General features: G+C 39.5%; 1 protein-coding gene across 8 annotated transcripts in view; it reads right to left on the reverse strand.

Moving 5' to 3' along the window:
- Positions 1 to 21,687, reverse strand: part of SLC23A2 (solute carrier family 23 member 2) — a 71,021-nt gene that overhangs the window by 24,833 nt on the left and 24,501 nt on the right. For 4 of the 8 annotated variants that reach the window (XM_049831183.1, XM_049831182.1, XM_049831180.1 and 1 more), the window contains 5 exons: positions 17,828 to 17,931; positions 8,025 to 8,304; positions 7,255 to 7,353; positions 1,710 to 1,826; positions 321 to 478 (listed from right to left, as the gene is read on the reverse strand). In XM_049831183.1, the coding sequence (XP_049687140.1) occupies positions 321 to 478; positions 1,710 to 1,826; positions 7,255 to 7,353; positions 8,025 to 8,156 (506 nt within the window). In that variant the 5' untranslated portion in view covers positions 8,157 to 8,304; positions 17,828 to 17,931. Of the gene's footprint in view, positions 1 to 320; positions 479 to 1,709; positions 1,827 to 7,254; positions 7,354 to 8,024; positions 8,305 to 8,875; positions 10,227 to 17,827; positions 17,932 to 21,687 lie in introns of those variants that run through there. The other 4 variants (XM_049831187.1, XM_049831184.1, XM_049831185.1 and 1 more) reach the window with 2 other exon arrangements.

The raw sequence follows: 21,687 nt of genomic DNA on the forward strand, positions 1-21,687 counted from the left end.
AGTTTCTCCTTTCCCCCAGAAACACTTCTACCTTCTCTGTCCTCATGGATTTCCCTCCTCCTCCTTCTCTCTCCTTGTCCCTGCTGTATTTTCTTACCCTTGGAATGCCTTCTCTGATTTCAGATCCACCTTTTTTTGGGAGCAGCTTTCCAAAAGCTTTCCCTAACTGCCCTGTATTTGACCTGCTATCTTGTGTTTCATGTTTATCCTTTGAAAATAGACTACCTACCTCTTGGATCTTGGACTGCATTCTGGAAATCCCAACTGATATCTAGGCTTATCACCATTCTCAACAACTACAAACAAGTCCTGAATCTCACCTGCACCCAAAAGTTGTTTGTAACAATGTAGTGATGCCCACGCAGAAGAAAATGGTCCCAATCAACTGGCTGGTAGCCCACTGGTCAAATCCAACACACATGGCATCAGCTAGCAAAAAGGGCACTGCTATAGTTCCACTGAAACATGTTAAGTAATGCTGTAAAGAGAAAAATTGTTTGTTAATACTGCAGCCAATACTAGTAAGTAAATAAATTTATGACCATCTCTTTTTTTTCACTGGATATTTTTGCTTTTGAGTTATCCACCAAAGCTCTCACTTCCCGGTCCTGAGCATTTCTTCGAATGTTTCCCCTCTATGTCAAGCTACCACTAGTCTGCTGCTAATGATCGCTATTTCTGTAGGATAAAGTAGGTTATTTAAATAGCTACATGGTTACTGTTCTTGATGAGGAGGTATCTAGGAAACTGTGCTGAAAACAGCTTCTAACTCAGAAAAGCTGATAAATAACTGCATTCACTTTCAACCATGTGAAAAACCATTAGCTTACAAATGAACTTAAGAGCACACAGAAACTAGGATGCAAATAAGCTCATTCCCAAGTACCAGAAACTAGGTACTCATTAATTCTTTTTCAATCCAAATACATTAAGCAAACAAACAAATAAGAGTCACCATATTCAACAATGCAAGTAAAAATATAATCCTACAGAACCGCCTGTCCTTGAGGAAAGGCAGAAACAAAAAGGATGCTCTGGAATGTATTTGTTTGGAGATCTCAACATACTTTACAGATATTAACAAATTCTCAGCATTCCTGTGGGACAGATATTATTACCATTCGAGAAAGAAAGGAGATGAAATGAGCTGTTCAGCTTCACACAAATGAGTGGCTGAGCTGGTAGCTGGGTCCAGCTCACCACTAGAGTCCTACTCATTGCAGGAAGCATGCACTCTCACTCCAAAGAGTGCAGAATTTGCCTACCCCACTTACTAGCGAGCCTACAGGTCCAGGATGAGGCTATCAAGCTTGCAGAATTGAAATGACTACAGTAGCAGCTTTAATATTCAATATTTCAGGACTAAACCATTATCTCTCCCCATCTTTAATTTCAGAAGTGCTGGATGTTACTTTCTAAAACTTACCACTTAGCATTTGCTCATTTATTTGCTAGCAGCAGCTTAGAAGACTAAATATTGAAGTGAATCTCACAAATGCATATGCCAGCAAACAGTAATATAGATCATTATCAACACAGTAATCTTTGTGATCAACTTCAGAAGAAACTATCTTAACACTTCATTCAAACATGTGAGAGCATGGGAAGAATAAAATTATCACATACACAAATGCAATGAACTACACAGAAAATGCTAAACGAGCTTTAAAAGTTACACAGAAAAATATTATAGCTGTTTTGAAACATACCTGTAACCCCAAAAATATGCAGAGATACCAAGGAGGAACATCTTCGATAGTGTAAATCATGTCAGTTCTCTGTGCGTCCAAACTGCCGCTGCTGTCCAGTGTCTCTGCCAAAGAGCTCTATTTTGATGGGGGGTGGGGGCAGAAAAGCAGGCAGGGTAAAAAAAGTGGAGAAGGACACAAACAACAACAGTAGGTTACTGTTACATATGAATAAGCTGAATTTGAATTATCAGGCAATTCCCAGATACTCCAGCGCTGGTATAATACTCCCACACAACGTTGATGTTACATTTTTAAAGCCTTTTACCTCTGACAACAAGCTCATCTCCAGCTGTAGCTACTGAACTTCCCTGCTTATTTATACTAAGACAACAATTGTTCTTTTATGATATAACCGATCTGGCAGACAAAAGGTGCCCCAAAAATGGGATTATCATGACAGAACTGTTTATTTAAAAAAAGAAAAAAAAACAAAAGAAGAAAAAAAGGGAAGAATCAGAAGTAAGTGGAAGAGTCAACAATGGCTATTTTCAAAGCAGAATGGCTATCCTTGCATAAGAGACCAAAATCAGAGGCAAGAAAGTTCCTTATTAAGGTAACTGCTTCCCCGCTTAATTCTTACTCAGTTTCAGTCTTGGTTAACCTTTTTTAGCCACAAGATTTATTATTTTTGCTTCCACCCCACATTCAAGCAGTCAAGAAAAATGCTAATCATTATATCTGAATACATCCATGGCCAATTTATATTAGTCAAGGGGACTTACTCCAAACCGACAGGAATTTATGCAAGACCACATTCTGGCCTACCATGTGCCCTAATTTGCAGAGAGCTAACAGACAAATGACCACACATATACATGCATCAAAATCCCTTAAGATTCTCCATTAAAACACGATTCAGCTCAATCATTTCTTCTTTACAACTAAGTGGAATTGTTTCGTTCAAACTGTCTGGTTTTGAAATTCCTGAGAACAAAAATACAAGGCTCCAAAGCCCAAATACCAACAACAAAAGCAGGAGGAAGTATCAGATTTTATCATTTCAGCTCAACTAACCAAAAAATACCTTATATAACTACTGTTCTGACCTAATCCACACTAGAACATAACAAACTCATGTGAAGTAGCCTTACACAAAGACCGGGAACTTTGCCAGACTCATGACTTTGCCTCAAATGGTCTTTACTTCTTCAAAAAATCACAACACATCCACAGATTATGCTTAGATAACCTCCATTTGATTTATCATCTACAAGGTCAGGGAAGCCAAACTAATCCATGGTATTTCCCTCTTACCTCAGATTTCTGTTGGGAAAACAAATGCCACTGGGTTAATTCAAATTCAGGGAGTGTAAATGACCACATCACTATGGAAAGGTCAAGGGTATTACAGTGGAAAAGCAAAATATAGAAACACTAATTCCAGAAAACTCTTTTAAACAACATTAAGCACTGAGCAATCTGCTCACCAGGGTTAGTTTAAATAAGGTCCAGGTCCTAAACAGAGCAATAAGGGAAGATGTTCACTACACAACTCATCTTGCCAATTTGCAGCACTGATGCAATTTTTTCATTGACTGAAAAACAGAAGACCGCTCTCCTGACCTGATTCTCTACAAAACAAATTAAAAAAATCAGGAACTTGAGTTTTAGAACTTCACTTCATACTGAAGGGAGAGCACTGAAGAACAGTAAACCTGTACACATCTTGTCTCTAACTGGAACTTAGGAAAAAACACGTACAACCTCATGTGAAGGCAATTATGTGCAGACCCCAAGGTAGGGCACAAAGTGGCTGACCCACAAAGACAGGCAGAAGAACGAAGACTCAACAGCCAATGTAGTTATGGACAAACAGCAGGAAATTTGTCAGCACTAGAGGCTTCTTTCAAGAACTTTCTCAGGAAAACAAAGATTTGCCCAGAGAAGCTCCTGTGATACTTTCTGTTGTCATAAAGCAGTTTTGTAAACCATTCCCCAGAGCCTATACAAACACATACATACATATATATATATATACACCCCAAAAAATATATGTATGTGTAAGATTGCCTCACCTCTCCTCTATTTCACTGCAACATATGCTCCACCTGAGAACTTTGCTCACCAGTGATACTGACCTCTTAGTCAAACAGGCAACATGCACTTTCAGAGAGGCAGAGGTCAATGAAGGAAGAGTCAGAATGGTTACAACATCTGCTCCTGAGGTAGGAACAGAGAGGTATCAGCAGAAATTAACTGTTTGCTTCATGAATCACATCAGCATTGGCTTGCTGAAGCCACCCAAATAGCAGCACAGATTTGGGAGAACAAACTGGATAGTTCCCCACCTGACTGCAGTTTGAAAAGATGAAACACCTACCACTGTGTACCGAGCAACCTGCATTACTCCTTCCAAGGACAGACAGCAATGGGATTTTTCAAAGTTCATGATGTTCCCATGCAGGATACCAGGTTCTCCAAAAATCCATTAAGCGATTTGTGCAGATTGGTGACCTATTATGGCCCCTGCCTTTTGGAAACCCACCTTTTGGCCTATTTTCCAACTTTGCCAGACCAACATCCAGTAGCTACCTAATTGTTCCATTTAGTGCCAAACACTAATTTTCCTAATAGGACTGATGAGGTTGCATCAAGTACGTTCCTTAACTGTTCCACCTGCCATTCTATTCTATATATTCCCCCTCTTCTTTGGGCAGCAGAAATCAGAAACAATGACCTATTTCTACTGGGAAGACCATGGCACATGCAGCAAGTTTGTTAGACCTTTCAGAACTTTTCATTTGTGATTACATTTATGCCTAGATTTCTCTGCAAAGAACAAAAAAAGATCAGCAGGCACCAGGCCTAGGAACAAGTCAACTCGTCCGTGGCATGTAGAAAGCTCTCTCTGGGCACCGATCAACAACTGCTAACCAATTTAAGCTCTCCTTTAGAAAGTGACGTTTATAGGTCTTCTAACAAAAGAATTTCAAACTTTAAGCCACAATTGTCACAGCAATGTCTGTCCTACACAGCAAAGTGGTTGGATTAAAAAAAAAATCCAGGATACTCTTCATTCCTTCCAAAAGCCAGACTTATTCTGCTTTGGAAGAGGAAGCTTTCACCTTCATCAAACCTTTAGCAGATAATGGCTAAAGGGAACGAACATAAAAGAGACCAAGACTGAACAATGAGGAATTTGAGTAGTAGGGTGAGGTCTGGCTATCCTGCTGATAAGTCACTGGGTAGTCACTGACCTTTTCATATCTCAAGCATGTGCCTGCTGGTTTAACATACTGACTATGTGCTGGTGCTTGTCAAGTATGCCATAGTACACTGTAGGGAACTGCTGGGAATGAACTGCACCTTTTTGAATGAGATACCAATCAGAGACTAATTTTTTTTTTTTAAATTTATTTTTAATTGGCCAAAGGTAGGACAACACAGAAATGAAAAAAAGCACAGAATAAGTATAAACTGCGGTGGGTGGGGGAATGAGACAGAGGGAAAGGTGGAGCAAAAACCCCAAAACCAAACCAAACCCCCAAACCCAAAATCCTAAGAAGCAAACACCAACAGCAGTACAAGATGAAGGCTCTGTTATCAAGTACTAGTGGGAAGGACCAAAAGAAAACTGATTAACTGCAGGGAATAAGGCATTTAGAGAAATACCTTAAACAAAGAGCAGACAACATGTTCAAATCAATTCTATTAAGCAATAAGCAACATAGTATTGCTTATTTTATAGGGATGCAGCAATACAGTTATTTCTCATCTCGGCTAATAGTTTATTGTTTCAGCTAACAAATATTGCAAGACAAGGTAAGCACTGGGCATCCTCCAGCAATTAAGCACATTTCAGTCCTCTTTGTTAAAGGCTTTTTATTCAGGGTGTTTCATATGCTTTTTTTGGTGAATTATCTCTCAAGAGAAATGGAAAGCCAAGAACAAACATGCTTCATGCACACATTTATTTTAAGTGAAGAGCAGGAGGTTTGCCTAGATTACCAGAAATACTGTCTTAATATATGAGGCTGTTAATTGCTACAGCTCCTCCTTTCACTGTTCCTTCATTGTAAGCCACAGCAAAGCTTTAACTCGAGCAGATTTGGTTGATTAAAAGCTCACGATCTCTTTAAGGTGAATTATCATCCATCATTTGCAGTTCTGATCACATGGATCAAGCGTAAGGGAGAAAGATACATGTTTAGTAAAAAGCAGGCCATGAAGACATGCTTTAATGTCTAGAGATCGCTTATCCTAGTTGCACAACTTAATCCCAACACCTTTTGCTCAAGGCTTTTATCAGATTGTCTCTCTCCACGCTAGTCTGAGCATGCTCCAAAAATCAGCCATCACAGACATATGCATCTCAACAGTTGCCAAAATTTGTCCATTAAAACATCAGCATGATCAAGATGGTAGTAGAGATGTATTCGAGACATACAGGCACAACCTGGCATTCATAACATTCTTTTAAAATGTAACACTAGAAGACCTCTGTCAGAATCACCTGTTTAGGGTATATTTTAAGTCTAAAACTCAGAAGTGAATTTTGATGTCCAAGTCAGAAAACCTTAACTACACCCTTTGATACCACCCTTGCCCAACAGAAGTTACAGCCTCAAAGAAATGAGCATCATGATGCTCTTACTTGGAACCAGGAAGAGTTTTGTTCTTGTTTCCATTAGGACACTTGAAAAATTTGGTCAAATTGAGGCTTTTGGGAGGTAAGGCTTAACCGCAAAGCCAATTAGACATAAACATTTCAGAAAAAGGTGCTGTTCAGATTTCATGTAATCCCCTTCCTTATTTTAAACAAAAGCTCAAATTCACACCTTCTCTGCCTGCAAGATTATTATTGAACAGGCTTGGGGAAAAATGGAATTGAGAAAAAAGCTGGAAAAAATCACAACCAAACTGGTCTCCTTTGAGGCCTCAACTGGGTCTTCCTGAATAGCTAAGATACATTCATCATTATCCTAAGGAAAAATATTCAAGGGTTTTTATGAATGACCTGAAATTCATTCATAAAGCTGTCAATAATAATAATAATAATAATAATAATAATACTAATAAGCACACCCCTACTTGGAAAAATGACTAGAAAAATTAAGTTTATGAGGTTGGAGCCTGGAAGAAATTGGGAAAGAGAGTGGGAAAGATCCCACTTTTGAAGGTGCTCAACACCACGAGTTTACTTGACTAAATGCAGAAAAAGTTAAGAACTGAAGACCAGAACAGAAAGACCTTATCAGGGAAACCATGCGAAAGGCCAATGGAAATGAAGAAATCAAAAAATTGCATATTACAAATTTTGGTGCCAGGTCAAAGTGCATTAACTGCTTCTAACATTTGCTGAGTCATTCTCCACGTTCTGCAACTAAAACGTGTGACCAGAAGAGTCATGAGGACAGAGCTCCCCCAAGCCTGATCTGAATCTGCAAGTCAGCATGTTTGATTAGAGAAAGAAAATCTCTCAGCCAAGTAAAATTAGTGTGGACAAATAATAGAAGTGAAAAAGCAAGAATGAGTTCCCACCCAGAAGGAAACCACCACATACCTTTTCTGCTATGCCATTTTCTGTAGTATAGATGGCCATCAACTCTGTGTCTTCTGTATCCTGATCACCGCTGGATGTTGCTCCACCGTTTATCACGACCTTAAAAATAAAAGAAAAAAAGAAACACAAGGTCTTAAAATAAACATTTGCTCTGCAATCACACTTCATGTCACTCAGTTTTCTCTCTCTTGGTACTTGATATCTGCCTTTCATATTTTGTCAGAAAACATTACAAGCATGGCAAGCAATCATTTCTATAATAGCATGCCTAGGAATATACGGAAACTTGAAAGACATCACATACAGCTCCTCAAAGCCTGGACAGTGTCAACTGAGGGTGGGGAGAAACCTGCAGCAGACTGGAAGAGTTCTTAAGAGGCAGACATGTACAACAGAATGATACAACTGAAAATCTGAATAAGTAACAGAAGACAAAGAAATATTTCCTTGCTGTTGTCTGCTACTCTTAGTCAAGCAGCTCCGGGCACATGGAGGGGCTGGTGCCTTCTGCAGCAGGACAGTTACTTGTTCTAACCATGAACTGCCAGGGGTATTGCACATCCTGTGAACAGCACTGCTTTGGAGCGCACACATGAAATAACTACAGACAACATAATTGGCCATGTTTATATATAAACAGTAACAAGTGGCAAAAGAGGCTTTACTAACTGCTTGTGGAAATAAAGGTTTTGTACAACATAATTAGAACACAGCATTATTAACTGATTCACACTGAGCTTGACTATGTAGTACCTGAATGTGTTACTTACAGGCAGGGTGAAAAAGGTGGGATGTTTAGATTCATCCTCATATTTGCCTTCTGTTGAGCCTCCTGCCTCCACTGATTTCGAAGTGGTATTCTTACCAATCCCCATTGTTTCCAGAATGTCAAGGACTTGCATACAGTACCCAAGCAGATGCTTCTGGGGACCAAGTACTAAGGACAATTTCTTATTTAAACAGTAGCACCTCCAGGAATCACAAAAATGCTCAGTAATCCAGCTGGGACATTAGAGTTGCTTTTTTAAGTACCGTTAGCATCAATGGCACCTAGAATTGAAGAGAGAAATTGATTTTTTTCTTGATTGCCTGAGTTATATGTACAAACACACATGCCCAGCAGCCTTGGTTCCCTTTCACACTCATGACCCACCAACTCTTAGCATTCCTTTTTGATTTGATAATTACCATTTAAAGATAAAGCTGATGGCATTTTAAATTCTTTCAGGATGGGAATACTGTGTTTATTCTCTCATTCTTCTCTTGTGGTCTTCAACTACTAGTAGTATATTGAAACTTAGGTTTTGTTTCAATTCCACTGTCATTTCCACAGAACTTTTTGGGAACAAAGTATGCCTGTACTCCAGCTACGCAGCAATGTAAAACAGCTTACTATTGAATATCCACTGCAAACAATACTTGTGCTTCTTCAAAGAGTATAAATTTGTAGACCTACTCACAAGTTCACAGCTGTGTAACTAAATCCTTCCTTTTAAAACAACTTATTTTTAAATAAAAAGCATCCAAGAAGCTTAGACTAGATGGACAGTGAAGTATACCTGACTTTCAGTGAGCCTATTTCAGACAGACAGAAACAGCCCTTTCTGACAAATACCCTTACCCGAAATTATCCCAGTTGCTGGAGGGACATTCCAAGTAATCTGCCTGATGATGTTGAGGCAACTGCTTCAGGATAAAACTGTGCATTTTAATTAGTATCACTACTATTTTGGCACAGGAAAAGGAAAGGTTGTACAGCTCACTGCTTCTCTTTTGTTTTCCCAGATGGGTCACTACAGTATAGTCTTCCCACATTCGCTCCTTAAATTAGACCAGGGTCATTCACGTTTTTGCCATTTCCAAGACTAAGGAACATGAATTAACAGATTTGAACCTAAACTTCCCACAGGACAGCACAGAAAATTCCGCAGCAAACCAAGTTTTGCAACCTGTAGTTACTGAGCTTCAAAAAAAAGAAAGCACGGCTGCAGACAGCTGCGGATAAAACAGCCTACGCTACAGATGAAAGTACATGATAGAACCTGAAAAAATGGCCTTTTCAAAATCACATCAAGTGAAATTTTCTACAAAGCCAGGAACACATTCAAGCAGCAAAACCCACTGCACACTGGCGTTACTTCAAAAGCAAGGTAATGACATTTTCAACTTAATTGCTAGAGGCGGAAATGCAGCTAATGGACATTCAAAAAACACAGTTATGTACATACTAGAAAGCAAAAAAGTAGCGTTTGGGTTTTTTTGTTAAGCCTCCCTTCCAAAACGCTGCTCAGGAAAATGCCAGCAGCTTGAATGTCTACTGTAATTGCAATAATAATGAAACTTGACAAAGACCCTTCTGCTAGGGGCAATTTAGGACTGTTTGAAAAATTACAGAGTACTACTATTTTAGAACCTCTTAATAGCTGTTAATTGCCCATTTGCTAGAAAATTCTGGTTACTTCAGGTGAAAGAGATATTAATCTTTCAAAGCGATGTAACTTTTCAAGAGATAAAATATACGTACATAAGAAATACTACTTGGGCACTGAGATAGCCTTGAAGCAGTCCTAATTAAATCAAAATGGAATGGAATGGAGTGCCTTCAAATACGGGTTTAATTAAGACTTGTTTCTTAAAGTAAATATTAAGTTAGCATAATTAATTATTTCTCACTTGAACTTAAGACTAAAGGAGAAGACTAGTTCCAGTACTCACCGTCATGCTGTTCTGAAAAAAAGGCATTCCCATTTTTACAATAACCACAGACTTCCCCTTCAAAAGTGCAAATTTCCACATGAACGGCCACTTTAAATTAGTTTGTCTGCTTCTGAGTTTGTGCACAGATAATTGGCAATACCTTCTCAAATCTTTATAGGAACGTTCATCTAAAAGCTGCCTATACAGGTCTGAGAGGCAACGTGAACAGGTTAGAGAGGAGTATGAGATAGAAACTAGTTAAAGGTTTGGGGGCAGTGGGGATGTCGGGGGGGGGGGCGGGGTTTGAGGGGTTTTGTTTGCTTTTACTGTAGATGCACAAAGGATTTTTTTCCAAGCACAAAAGAAAAAAAGAAAATAATTTGCCTTTTTCTGTCAATGTAGACATATTTTATTCTCCAAGAAAATCAGTGATGGAGACAGGCGTGGTTTAGTCTGGCAGCTTTATCATCTCAGATTGGAAAGGAAAAGGGAAAAGGCAGAATTACACCTCCCTAACAAACGCAGCCATGCCAATAAAACACCAGTGTAAGAGTTAGACCAGCAGGAAACCTGTCATTCAGGAGATCTGGTTTAAGGTATTCTGGCACGATAAGCTTCTTAGTTAGCATTAACTAGCATCTCTACCAATACAAAAGAAAAGACCATATAATCCTATTTTACTTTGCACTGCAAAACAGTAAGACTGCTATCTTCTCAAAGAAGATGTGATCATTCCTGGGGAATTGTTCTTGAGAATTACATCAAGAGAGCAGGCAAATAATAAGTTGTGCCTTATATTAATTCTTGAGAGCTGAAACACAATAGCTAGAAAGATAGTTTTTGGATGAGGGTTCCCAGATGATGACAAACAAGTGACTCCAAATTAACAGGCAAAAATAGCCTCATCTGCTACTTTTCCTAGAGAGAGGGAGTGTTGTGTTTGTGTACAGACACATACACATGCACACAAGCACTACACATACCTGTGTCGGGGGACGGGCAGTCCAAAGAAAATGAGGAGAACAAATTCCCAAACTCTTCTTGCTTCTACTCAGCAATTAAACTTGCACTTAATGGCACAGATGATAATTAGAGATTTTCAGAATACTTTGATTCTGCACTCAGAAGTGTCTAATTGAAACAGAAATCTCTAGGCAGCAGGAGACCAGGTCATCTGAAAGATACGGTTCTTCTGTATCAGCCCTCTTATCCCACCAACTGAGCATAGCTAAACAATATGACTCACATTTTATAGCCCTCCTGTAACACATCTAACTGATCAGAAGCTGAAATATCATGTAAAAAGAGATAAAACTCATTCAATGCCAGCTAGGTACACACAGTACACCGAATTATCTGCTGCCTTGGATCAAATGGAAAGGCTAGAAGTGAAATTTCCACTAGGACACTGATTAACATTCATCTCTTTCTATACCAAATTATCTTCAGTGCTCATACATGATTAACCCAGGAAGGCCAAAAGCTGGCATGGGTTTACAGTGCTTTAGATAAGATTAGTATCTAGACAAATAGCCTACTGCAGGGGATAGTCAGGTGCAAGTTCACCAGAGGAAAATCCTCCTAGCTGGGGAAAGGCCACTCTGCATCTTTGACATGCTTGCCTTTTCTCCAACACACAAATCTTCTTCCAGATTTCATACCACTGGAACAGGACACAAAGCTACGGGAATGTCTGGTTTGACACAACATGGTACTTCTTACACTTTGCATTTTCATGACTACTAATACCACATCCTCTATTTTACCAAGGGACCTCCTATTTTGCTTAAACAGGTTACAATGCATTTCAAAGTTCACAGGAAGAAAAAAAAGATAAAAACCATCAGAGACAGAGAGGTACAATGCAAGACTGTAATTAAATGTACTTTTCTTTTTCTTCCTGCAGTTTCTGCCTGCAAGACATTACTCTGGAACCTCTACTGCAAATAAAAACATTCACTGAAGTATACAACAGAGGTTTTCCTACAGAGGAATCTGCCCATATACCAAGACAGGCTGCATGAAAAGCTTCCATTTCACAAGGGACCAAGCTGCATGAAAGTCTGTCTAAAAAATAATTTAAAAACTCATCTCTTATTAGATTCAAGGGTTAACTTGGGCAGGACAGAAGATACAGATATGCATAAAGAGCTTATTAACATGGAAAGGAAAAATGGACCATGAACCCCATTAAAGGAGTAGGCAATTGCAATATACACGTCTTTTCCCTTGCATGCATTGTTTTCTTTAAAAGCAGCATCATTCGATGTAGTTTTTGGCTGGACCACACTAAAAATGTTCCCCAGTTTTTTGTATTAGTCTGAGAACACCCACTAACAAAAAAAATAATTCAAATTTGCTGTGATGGCATTCATGTCTACAGTGCTATATTTGAGGGCCTTTAACATTTGAATCCACAGTCTGGCAAAGCAAAGATTGGGGAAAACAAAACCAATCTGACCTCCAGACTGCAACATGCTTGGGGCAATAGGTTGTTGGGGCTTTTCTGTTTGTTTGGGGTTTGGGGTTTTGTTTGGGGTGGGGTTTTTTTGGGTTTTTTTTTTTTTCATTTTGTTTTGTTTGGGTTTTTTGTTTGTTTTAAACATCCGTTAGAAGAGTGTCAACAATTTGTCAGGTGCTGTCAGACTGGCTGCACCAGAACTGGGAAGCAAAGCTGTGTTCAGGATATATCATGAATACAATAAAGCTCATCACCCTACATTTGCAGTAAGCAGATCTAGAGGTTAACCCTTTGGAAGAAGCTTACTCTGGACCTCAGGTTCCCCCATGATTGTCACGATGACTTTTAACTCTGAAAATTACTGTTTTTCCAAAGTGTAAGAATGATGCAGGGTTTTTTCCCCAGGAGCTCTAAGAGGGAAGCAGCTCTATGTATTTCTTTATTTTCCAAATTCCAAACAAAAAACTTCCTCAAACCATGAGGGTCTTTCCGAATTCCAGCTGGATCTCAAATTTCTATCAACTGAGCCAGACCCACCATACAAAGATGTTAGCCAAAATACTTTAGACTTTCCATATTGATTTGTGCAGCTGCTTTGAGAGGACAGGAGAGAGCTGACCCAGCATAAAGCTGAGCAGATAAACATGAGCAATGGGCACAAAGTTTGAACACAACATGAGCGGCCTGACTTAGTGCTTTGCGTGATGGGGCTGCAGCATTTTAGAGCTGATACCAGGTCCCCAAAAGCCACAGCCACAAGCTGCTGGACAATCACAAATGTTTTACTGCTCTGTAAAGTAGCAGAACTGTCTGCAAAGACAAATGGAAATTGGCTACCTTACAGTTGTGGTTTGCTGTATCACTTTCCCTCAAACAGTAAGTTCTGCTGGAGGAGGTCTAGGACACAAGTAAACCAGCTGGTGAAAGAGTTAAAAGGAGAATCCTAGCTAGTCTGAAACGTAAGTGTATTGCCTCCCAGCTCTTAGCATAGTAGAAGTGTCAAACAGAATTAACTAGTTAATCACTACCTGTGACCCTCTTGTCTCCATCTTGACTGTGGAAATATCAGGAACTGACCTGCATTCAGTGGCCTTAGACTGCTGTGCAAAGGAAATATTCGTAAAGGAAGCACAACAGGCGTGGTTATAAAACAAGCTGGCGATGAAACAGCACATTCTTTAGAGCGTACCGATGGAAAAGCTCCCAGGAGCACTAATGTAGGTATGCCACCTGGTAAGCACATGTTGCACCGCCCTGAGGAAGGAGCGATGTCAGATCCAACCCAAGACCTTTCTGGCTTTTACAGATGGCTGAAGAGCCAAGAGAGCTCAGTCTGTTGCACACACTAAGGAGATTAGAATCAAATTAAGGTGACAGCTTAATTACAATCTTCACTTTATTAGTTGTAATCAGCTGTCAGAATCACGTGAATAACAACAACTTTCTCCTGCAAGCAGAGATGATGCTCAGCCAGAGGTTGTCCAACCTAACATCAACTGAGGTTAGCTTCACCTAAATTTTAAATAAATTCAAAAACACTTGAAGCGAATAACCTGAACTGCAGCAGTACATCTCGAGTTCCAGCACCTCCAATGGCACTTTCAAGTGTTTGGCATCTCTAAAACTCAGGCACGTGACGCGTTTAAATACAAATCAAGGCATCCTTTACATCTGAGATTATAATTTTGGCAACAGACACACAACAGAGATGTGGAAAGGGACTTGGACTTCCTGCACGTCAGGTTATTTTATTGTTAAAATGAACCAAGTCTGAGCAGAAGATAGAACCAGTTTTAAAATCCACTTTACTTGCTCAGTACCGAGTACTGTGAGCAGTGCAGAGCTGTTTCTGGAAAGGGCACGCTGTAGACCATGACTAAAGATAAATTCTCAGTTCCTGTAGCGCCGGACAGCTATGAAAAATTTAAGCCAGTAACAAATGCACCACATTTACTTTGTTTAGTTTAAAAAGGTGCATTTAGGCCAAGCAGCTAATACTACTCTACAGGACTAGGGACATATTAAAGAGAAACTGCATGCTGCAGGACAGACCTGCTTACAGTTTGGTTGCCAGCCGACGTTCACCAAGAGACAGGCAGACACACGGCTCGGATCAGCACGAGAGTATCCAGGGAGATGCAGATGGCTGCAGAAGGCAGCAGGATGGATGCCAAGAGATCAGGGAAGTTTTGAAAGAAACTCCTTCACCAAAACACTGTACCAAACTGATTAGGGAAACAGGAGTGCTTCTGTGCTTTCAAGACTGGCAATGCAGACAATTTAGGAATTTTGTGGAGGCTCCAATTAGACAAGTTTACTTAGAGGGTACAGCTACCCCTGGCCAGACACACAACTCAACACAAAAGCAAGGCAGTTCCCAGTTAATTATGGAACAGGAGCTTTCTCCAGATTGCTATTGGTTCTAGTTACGCCTGTTGCACAAAATTTCTGTGCTGATTTTCTGCCATTAAGATATTAAAAACCAAAGACTTCGCTTCCTGTTATTAGACACACCTTGTCTTCTGTGCATCAGATGCGAGCTACAGGCACTGTGGTTTGCATTTATACATGTTCTCGCTTCTACAAGTCCCAAGTTATGCTATTTTTAATACTAGAAGAACCTTAGAACAAGATTCCCCCTTTCACTCTCCAGCCTGCCTGCCATAGCCATTCACATCTGCTATTTACCGTAAGCCTGAAAAACTTGTTTCTGAGAAACTGTTAAAAATGGAACAGTACATTATCAAGGGGTTTTAAAATATTATTGACCAAATTATAAGGGATCAAAAGAGTAGCCACTTTGCTACTCAAAGCCGTCCAAAAAGTTGCTTGATGTTTTCCTACAAAGCAAAAAGGTCCTCCCCATTTCAAAGAATTCATCAACAAGTATCTCATCAGTGAGGCTAATAAAGACCAACAAGTACTTAACATGATGCAATCAAAGTACTGTCTGCAGGCCCGCAACCACAAGTTCAATTGCTTCACAGTGCTGGCCACGAGTATTACATCTCCAGATTGGCACTTGGATACAGTGCCCGTGAGGTCCTCTACCCCACAAACTGTTCCAGATATGTAGGTGTGCCCAAAGGGCATTTTTTCAACCTTCCAGGGGATTTTGACCATCTTACAGAAGTGAAAAAAGCTGCAGAGCATCCATGCTTAATCTTCTGTTGCTACATGTAAAAAACATCTTCCTGCTTTAGTCTTAAATAGAGCTCTTCCTCAGGCTATTTTGAAACTGAGCCTCTCTGGTTCAAAAAAAACCTCGTGATTTGTCTCTACCAGGTGCCTCTTGTACCCAGAGTTTCTTCCTGTGAAATGAAATTGCACTGAAATGCTACCACATCCTTAAACGCCACAGAGATTTTTCCCCCTCCACTTGAGCAAACTACATCCACACTTGAAAAGTATGCTTCAAATTCCTAATGCAACACTATACAAAAAGACATAATTTCCCTTTACCTGCAGTAGAAGCAAACAAAGCACTGCTAAATATGGCCAAACTTCCTAACATCTCATAGAATCATAGAATGGCTTGGGTTGGAATGGACCTTAAAGATCATCTAGTTCCAACTGCCCTGCCATGAGCAGGGACACCTTCCACTAGACCAGGTTTTAAAAAACAGGAGTTGACAGGCACTTTAAGAAGTTTAGGTCCTGAGTTAAGTTTCTCACTTCACTTCAAAGTACATCTTCAAAGCGCAAACATATTCCTTCTTTGTAGGCACTAATGAATTTTTAAGTAGTTGGTATTTTGACTGCCATCCAGAATAGTATGTCTTAACAACTGACCAACGTTATTAGGACATGTCTACACAAAGACACACAGGAAAGTTATGCCGAGCTCAAACCTTCTGTTGATTTAAAGCACATTAGCTAAATCTCATTAACTTCCTGTGTGAATGAGCTTGTTGAGAAGAGGACTTAAATCTAACTGAATGAGACATTTAACAAAGGATCTCACAGCTTTCAAGAACTACATGTTTGGTTAATCAAGTTATTAAAAAAGAACTTATTTAGGCTGTGGTTCTAAATGAAAATATCTGAAATATGAGTATTTCCAGTAAGTATAGGTCAACCTGAAGGTGCATTTGGTCAAAAACAATATTGGCCAAGCTGTTCCTCGCTCATCTTTCACCCCATTACTCTCTCATTTTATTGTTCCAATAGGCAACAGTTTTGCCAAATTTCTGTGCAACGTGTGCCACCCTCCATAGGAGATCCCATCAACACGTACGCAGCAGTCTGCATTAACAGAGTCTTAACGAAAGACCAAGAAAGAAGTATACAAAAGAAGCCATAAGATTACATTTCAAAGAAGCACAAGCAAAATCTAGGAGATAACAACTTTACAGCCTGACATCAAGTGACTGCTATCAAATGACACCTGCAGTGTTCTCTAGATAGCAATGACGCTCACGGTAAATAAAAATGAAATAGCGTATCACTGTTCTTTATAAAACACATCACTACTTTATAGTCTTACTTGCAGCACAGTACACTTCTCTCACTGTTTATGGTACACATTAACTTGATTTATAATAGCATGTAGTCCTTACAATCTCCCTGTGGAGCATTAATAACCTAAGAATTCAGATACCTCCACATTATTATGGATGTTAATACACAGTTCATTAAGCTCCTTCACAGCATTCAGAAAGAAACCTGAACACACACTGGTTCTCTTCTCAGCTTGCTTTGTACTTCTACTTGGCACTTTGATGAAAGCTACTTTTTTTCCAAGACCTTAATCACATTAAAATGAAGGTGAAGTTAGAAACTCATCTAGGAAAAATTCCATTTATTAAGCAAATCAGGGTAATGTGCCAACTTTTTCAACTCTGAATACGAAGCTCCTTTCCAAAGGCTTAGGCATTCCTACGTCTGCTTTTGAAACAGATACTCACTCCTTGCTGAAAGAGAACAATTTTAGTCCAGTAAGCAATATAAAACCAGCAACTGATTACACACTTGAAAAAGTTTACTCTGAGTTGATCTATTAGGCTTGTCTTGAAACAATTTTTTCACTTCTATTTAATGTAACTTAATAAAAGATTTGGAAATCAAGAAACTTACAAAAACTAACCAAGATGCTGTACTTTTGGGGTCAAACAGTCTTAAAACCTCTTTTTTGCTACATAAGCCTCTTATAAATTTCTCCCACTTTAAAAATTAAAAGGAATCCAAAGTTTACAGGTACACAGGGAAGAGGGTAAATATTTTTGAGTCTTTCTTTACAGTAATAACAATTTTTAAATGAAAAATTAAGTCCTAAAATCTTTAAGATATTGAAACTTATAGTTATTAAACCTGAGTTTGTCAGGTTTCAGTTTTCTTCCTTAATATTGCCCACACTGAAGCAGTTGAATTTTTGTAATCATCCCCATTAACATCTGAATTCAAAGAAGCTCTTACCTCCAGAAACCTGTACCAACTTCTAGAGACAGTCTCAGCCAATTCCTCCACCGCCTGTCTTCCAGCCTATGCTCAGTGCAACAGTTCGAGTTGCAAGCCGCAGCCTGAAAGGATGCAGACATACCAAAGGAGGATTTTTATAATCTGGTTGGGCTCACTACATTGTATAACTGTACTGTGTCCAATCACCACCGCTGCGCGTTACACAACGGCTGAAACGCAGGAAGACCCCACACGGTCATAAACTGTTACTACATGCCTCTGCCATAGTTACGAAAAGGAAGGGAACGGAGAGTCAGTCTCTCGGAGTAACAGCAGACAGAGGGCATACAGATCAACCTGAACAAGAAGGTTCAAGTGTTTTACGTAACCTACTCTCTTCTGCAGGGAGAAAACCCAGCCGGGGCCCTCAAAAGTCAAGCTGCATAAATATTTAACATGCCTGACTCCAACAGCTGTAATCAGGATTGGGATTTTCTCCACCAAGTTAGCATTTCTGTAAGCCTCCGTTGTGCAACTTGCACAGAAGTATTTTTATTAGCAATTAGCCAGTTTTCAAGAGGTCCCAGATCTCAAAGCTCTGTTCCCTAAGACAAGGCTTAGCCATCCACAACCTGACCAAGAACTGAAAATGCACACTATAACTTGTGCTGGGCTCATCCGCTTTCCTAATGGAAAAATACTGCATAAAAGTGATGTTCAGGGCCACAAAGCAAAGCGAGACGGAGAGGGAGGCAGGAATAGAAGCAAGAAACATGAAACAACAACAAAACTTTAATTAACATGCAGTCCTTCCACGTGAATCTGTTGTTCTCTCCATGACCTGCCTCTCTGCAGGAGGACAGCACTGTCTTAAGGCTGCCCTTACACTTCCAAACATCCCTTATAATTCGTCACATCACAGCCCCTGCCTCGTTATTGTTTGCCATCAGGTTTGTACACCATCCCCTTACCCTACGAGGGAAGCAATTATGCAGCAATCTCTCCAAATACATCATAAGCTCGCAGTATTAATGAAACACCACCACTTCTTCTACAACCGATGCCATTAAGTGATAATTAAAATAGGCCACCAGAAAGCAGGCGCTTTCTGCCCACATACCTACGCAGCGTCTCTGCCACTTGGGCCCAACTGAGAGCCGGCCAGGAGCACCCCGCTGGAAGGCAGAATAAGGAGCTCAACTTTACCTGAAGCACACCTTTTGAACCCAAATTTGCAGAGGCAAAAGACAGGCCGATGGCGCCATCTAGCTCCCTTCGCTTTATGAGAAAAGTCAGCGTTACGCAAATTTAAAGGCTTGCTTGCTTAATTGTCAAGACCTGAAAGCTGCGGATCATCAGCAGATCAGAAATCGGCATGTGCTTGTTCTTGCATCAAAGAACCAAGTACTGAATAGCGCGCATTTAATTGAAAGCTGACACTTATTATGTGCAATACTCTTTATTCATCATTTACTAAGAATGCGTGGAAGAAAGCCAATTATTTCCACTGATTATTTTATGCAATGCGTGCGTATATAAAACCACATTATGTTCCAGCATTTAATCTCCACTGCAAAGAGATGTTGAAAAGTCTCCTCCACTTGCTCCTTTTCCAATTACTAGATTCCTTCCTTTGCTCTTTACTTCTGAATCCCAAATGTTTTCACAAACAGAAACATCTTCTAACTTCAATACAGAGAAAGCTTACAGCCCTTAATGGAAGCATCACCATATCTCACATTTTAAGACTGTAAAATATAAACTGCTGTACCAGAGGTCAACACACTGCCTGCAAGATTACTCATCTACAATACTTTTGAGGAATATGCTGGAAATTATTTTAGATTCAAGGCATTTGATGTGCTCACAGAGAGCTACAGGACTAAGCGATCAATGGCAAGAAAAAACTGTAGGGTTTTGAGAGGAATAAATAATTTGCTTTTTTACTCTAATGTCCAGGTTGTGGGTTTTTTTAAATAGTTGCATTAAACAATGCTGGGGACTCAAACGCTGCTTGCCCTGAATATCATAGTTCAAAGTATAATCCAGTTCAGTGCAAGTAATGTTACTTCAGTATCTGATTAAGCAAGACTTTTCTATTTACCTTACAATTAAAAATAATTGCTCCAAAGTTCATCACTGGTGAGTGGAGAATTTAATCATTCAAATGATTTATTTCTGATTACTTAGTATTTACACTCAATAACTTAGTTCAAATAAACCACCTACTAATCTGGATGCCTCCACTTAAAACCCAGCTTCCATGATCGACAGTCTGGACAGATCTAATGGCAGGTTGGTTGGTTAAAATCCCTTGCAGTGAATAGGTACTGTATCACTGCCACATTTGAGATGAATGTTAATTCAAGATATAACTGTTGCGACTACTGTTTCAAGACAGTGGAATATTTTACAGTGCATCTTCAAACTCCATAATACTGTGAAAGACAGGCAGGAATAAACAGAGGAGAAGCTCTATGTATTGCTGCACTTTACTGACGGAAGTCGAATCACAGCAGACAATTTATCTTGCTCTACTTCAGTGCAGGAAGCATTGTCGTGGTGATCCTCCATAGCTAGACTTCATTTTTATTACCTGCTTAATATCTGAAATTTAAACTGATTGAAGCATTTGTCTTGCTTGAGAATGTTGCTCTGAGGAGGAGTTCACTTCTGATTATTATGAGGAAATCCCATTTTTTGCCTTCTTCTCAGACGTACAGTGTTCAGTTTAAGGATGAAACAAATACTTCAGAGTGCCCTAGTCAAATTACAAATGTTTGCTGTTAGACAGACACTGGTTTAGACAGACCTTGGTAAACTAACTGACAATTTACAGGCAACGTTCTGAGTTTGAATATTTATTCTGAGGCCATCCTCCCTAGTTTTGCAGCACTCAGAGTCTGGACAAAATTCTTCTTTGAAGTCACCGATTTCCACTGTACTGAAAAAGGTGTCTTGTGTATAGGGATGGCACACAATGGTTATCTCATATGATCAAAACTGGTAAAAGTATGACCCAGCGACCGCAAACACCTGGTAACTAAGTCCCTCCTTTGAACCTTCATATATTGCCAGGTAATAACAAGAAAAAACACACAACATGAAAAGCTAAGTCTGATGCAGTCACTGAAAAACTGTTAAGAAGAGGTTCTCTGTTGCACAAGTTATAGCAAAAAAAAAAAAAAAGCAAGCCTGTTCCAGCATAGCAGATGCCTCACAAATCTTCAGCTGTCAGAAAAAGGCACATCATCTTTGCAAGAACATCCTGTTTCATCAGGAGGGTGAGGTGTAGGATGCCTCATTTATGATGGCTAAACAAGTCTCCCGACTACATATTTGTAGCATCTCCTAACGTAAGTATTCTTCCTACCAATATGAAATCTTTTACATCAGTGAAAAGATTCAATTTATACAGCAGACTTGCACGAACATCTTCCAGAATACACTTAACATAATACAGCAAACAAAAGAAAATCACATCACATACTAGTAGAATAAATAGATCCACTTCCACCCACAACTTAGAACAGCAGAAAGACTAAGCCATTAAGTTTGATCTTATAGACATTTATAAATCCACTGAATTATAAATTCCTTGAAAAAGCACTTACCAGAAGATATCCTTTAATATGAAAACATCTACTGTTTTCTTCCCTAATGCTGTATCGAGTATACACAAAGAATTACTGAAATTGCTTTGAAAGCTTACCATTTAATTCAATGAGCAATGCATGGTCCTGGGTACTACTTACACTTACCCTTTGTACATGACTCAACCCATTAAAATGTACATCCCTCTCATCTAACAGAAAGGATACCTAGAGACAGTCCCTGTAAAGCAAATTCCACTTTTCTAGTTAAGAGAATGCAATGCT

Source organism: Accipiter gentilis, chromosome 28 (genome assembly GCF_929443795.1).
Source record: "Accipiter gentilis chromosome 28, bAccGen1.1, whole genome shotgun sequence".
Taxonomy (NCBI): Eukaryota; Metazoa; Chordata; class Aves; order Accipitriformes; family Accipitridae; genus Astur; species Astur gentilis.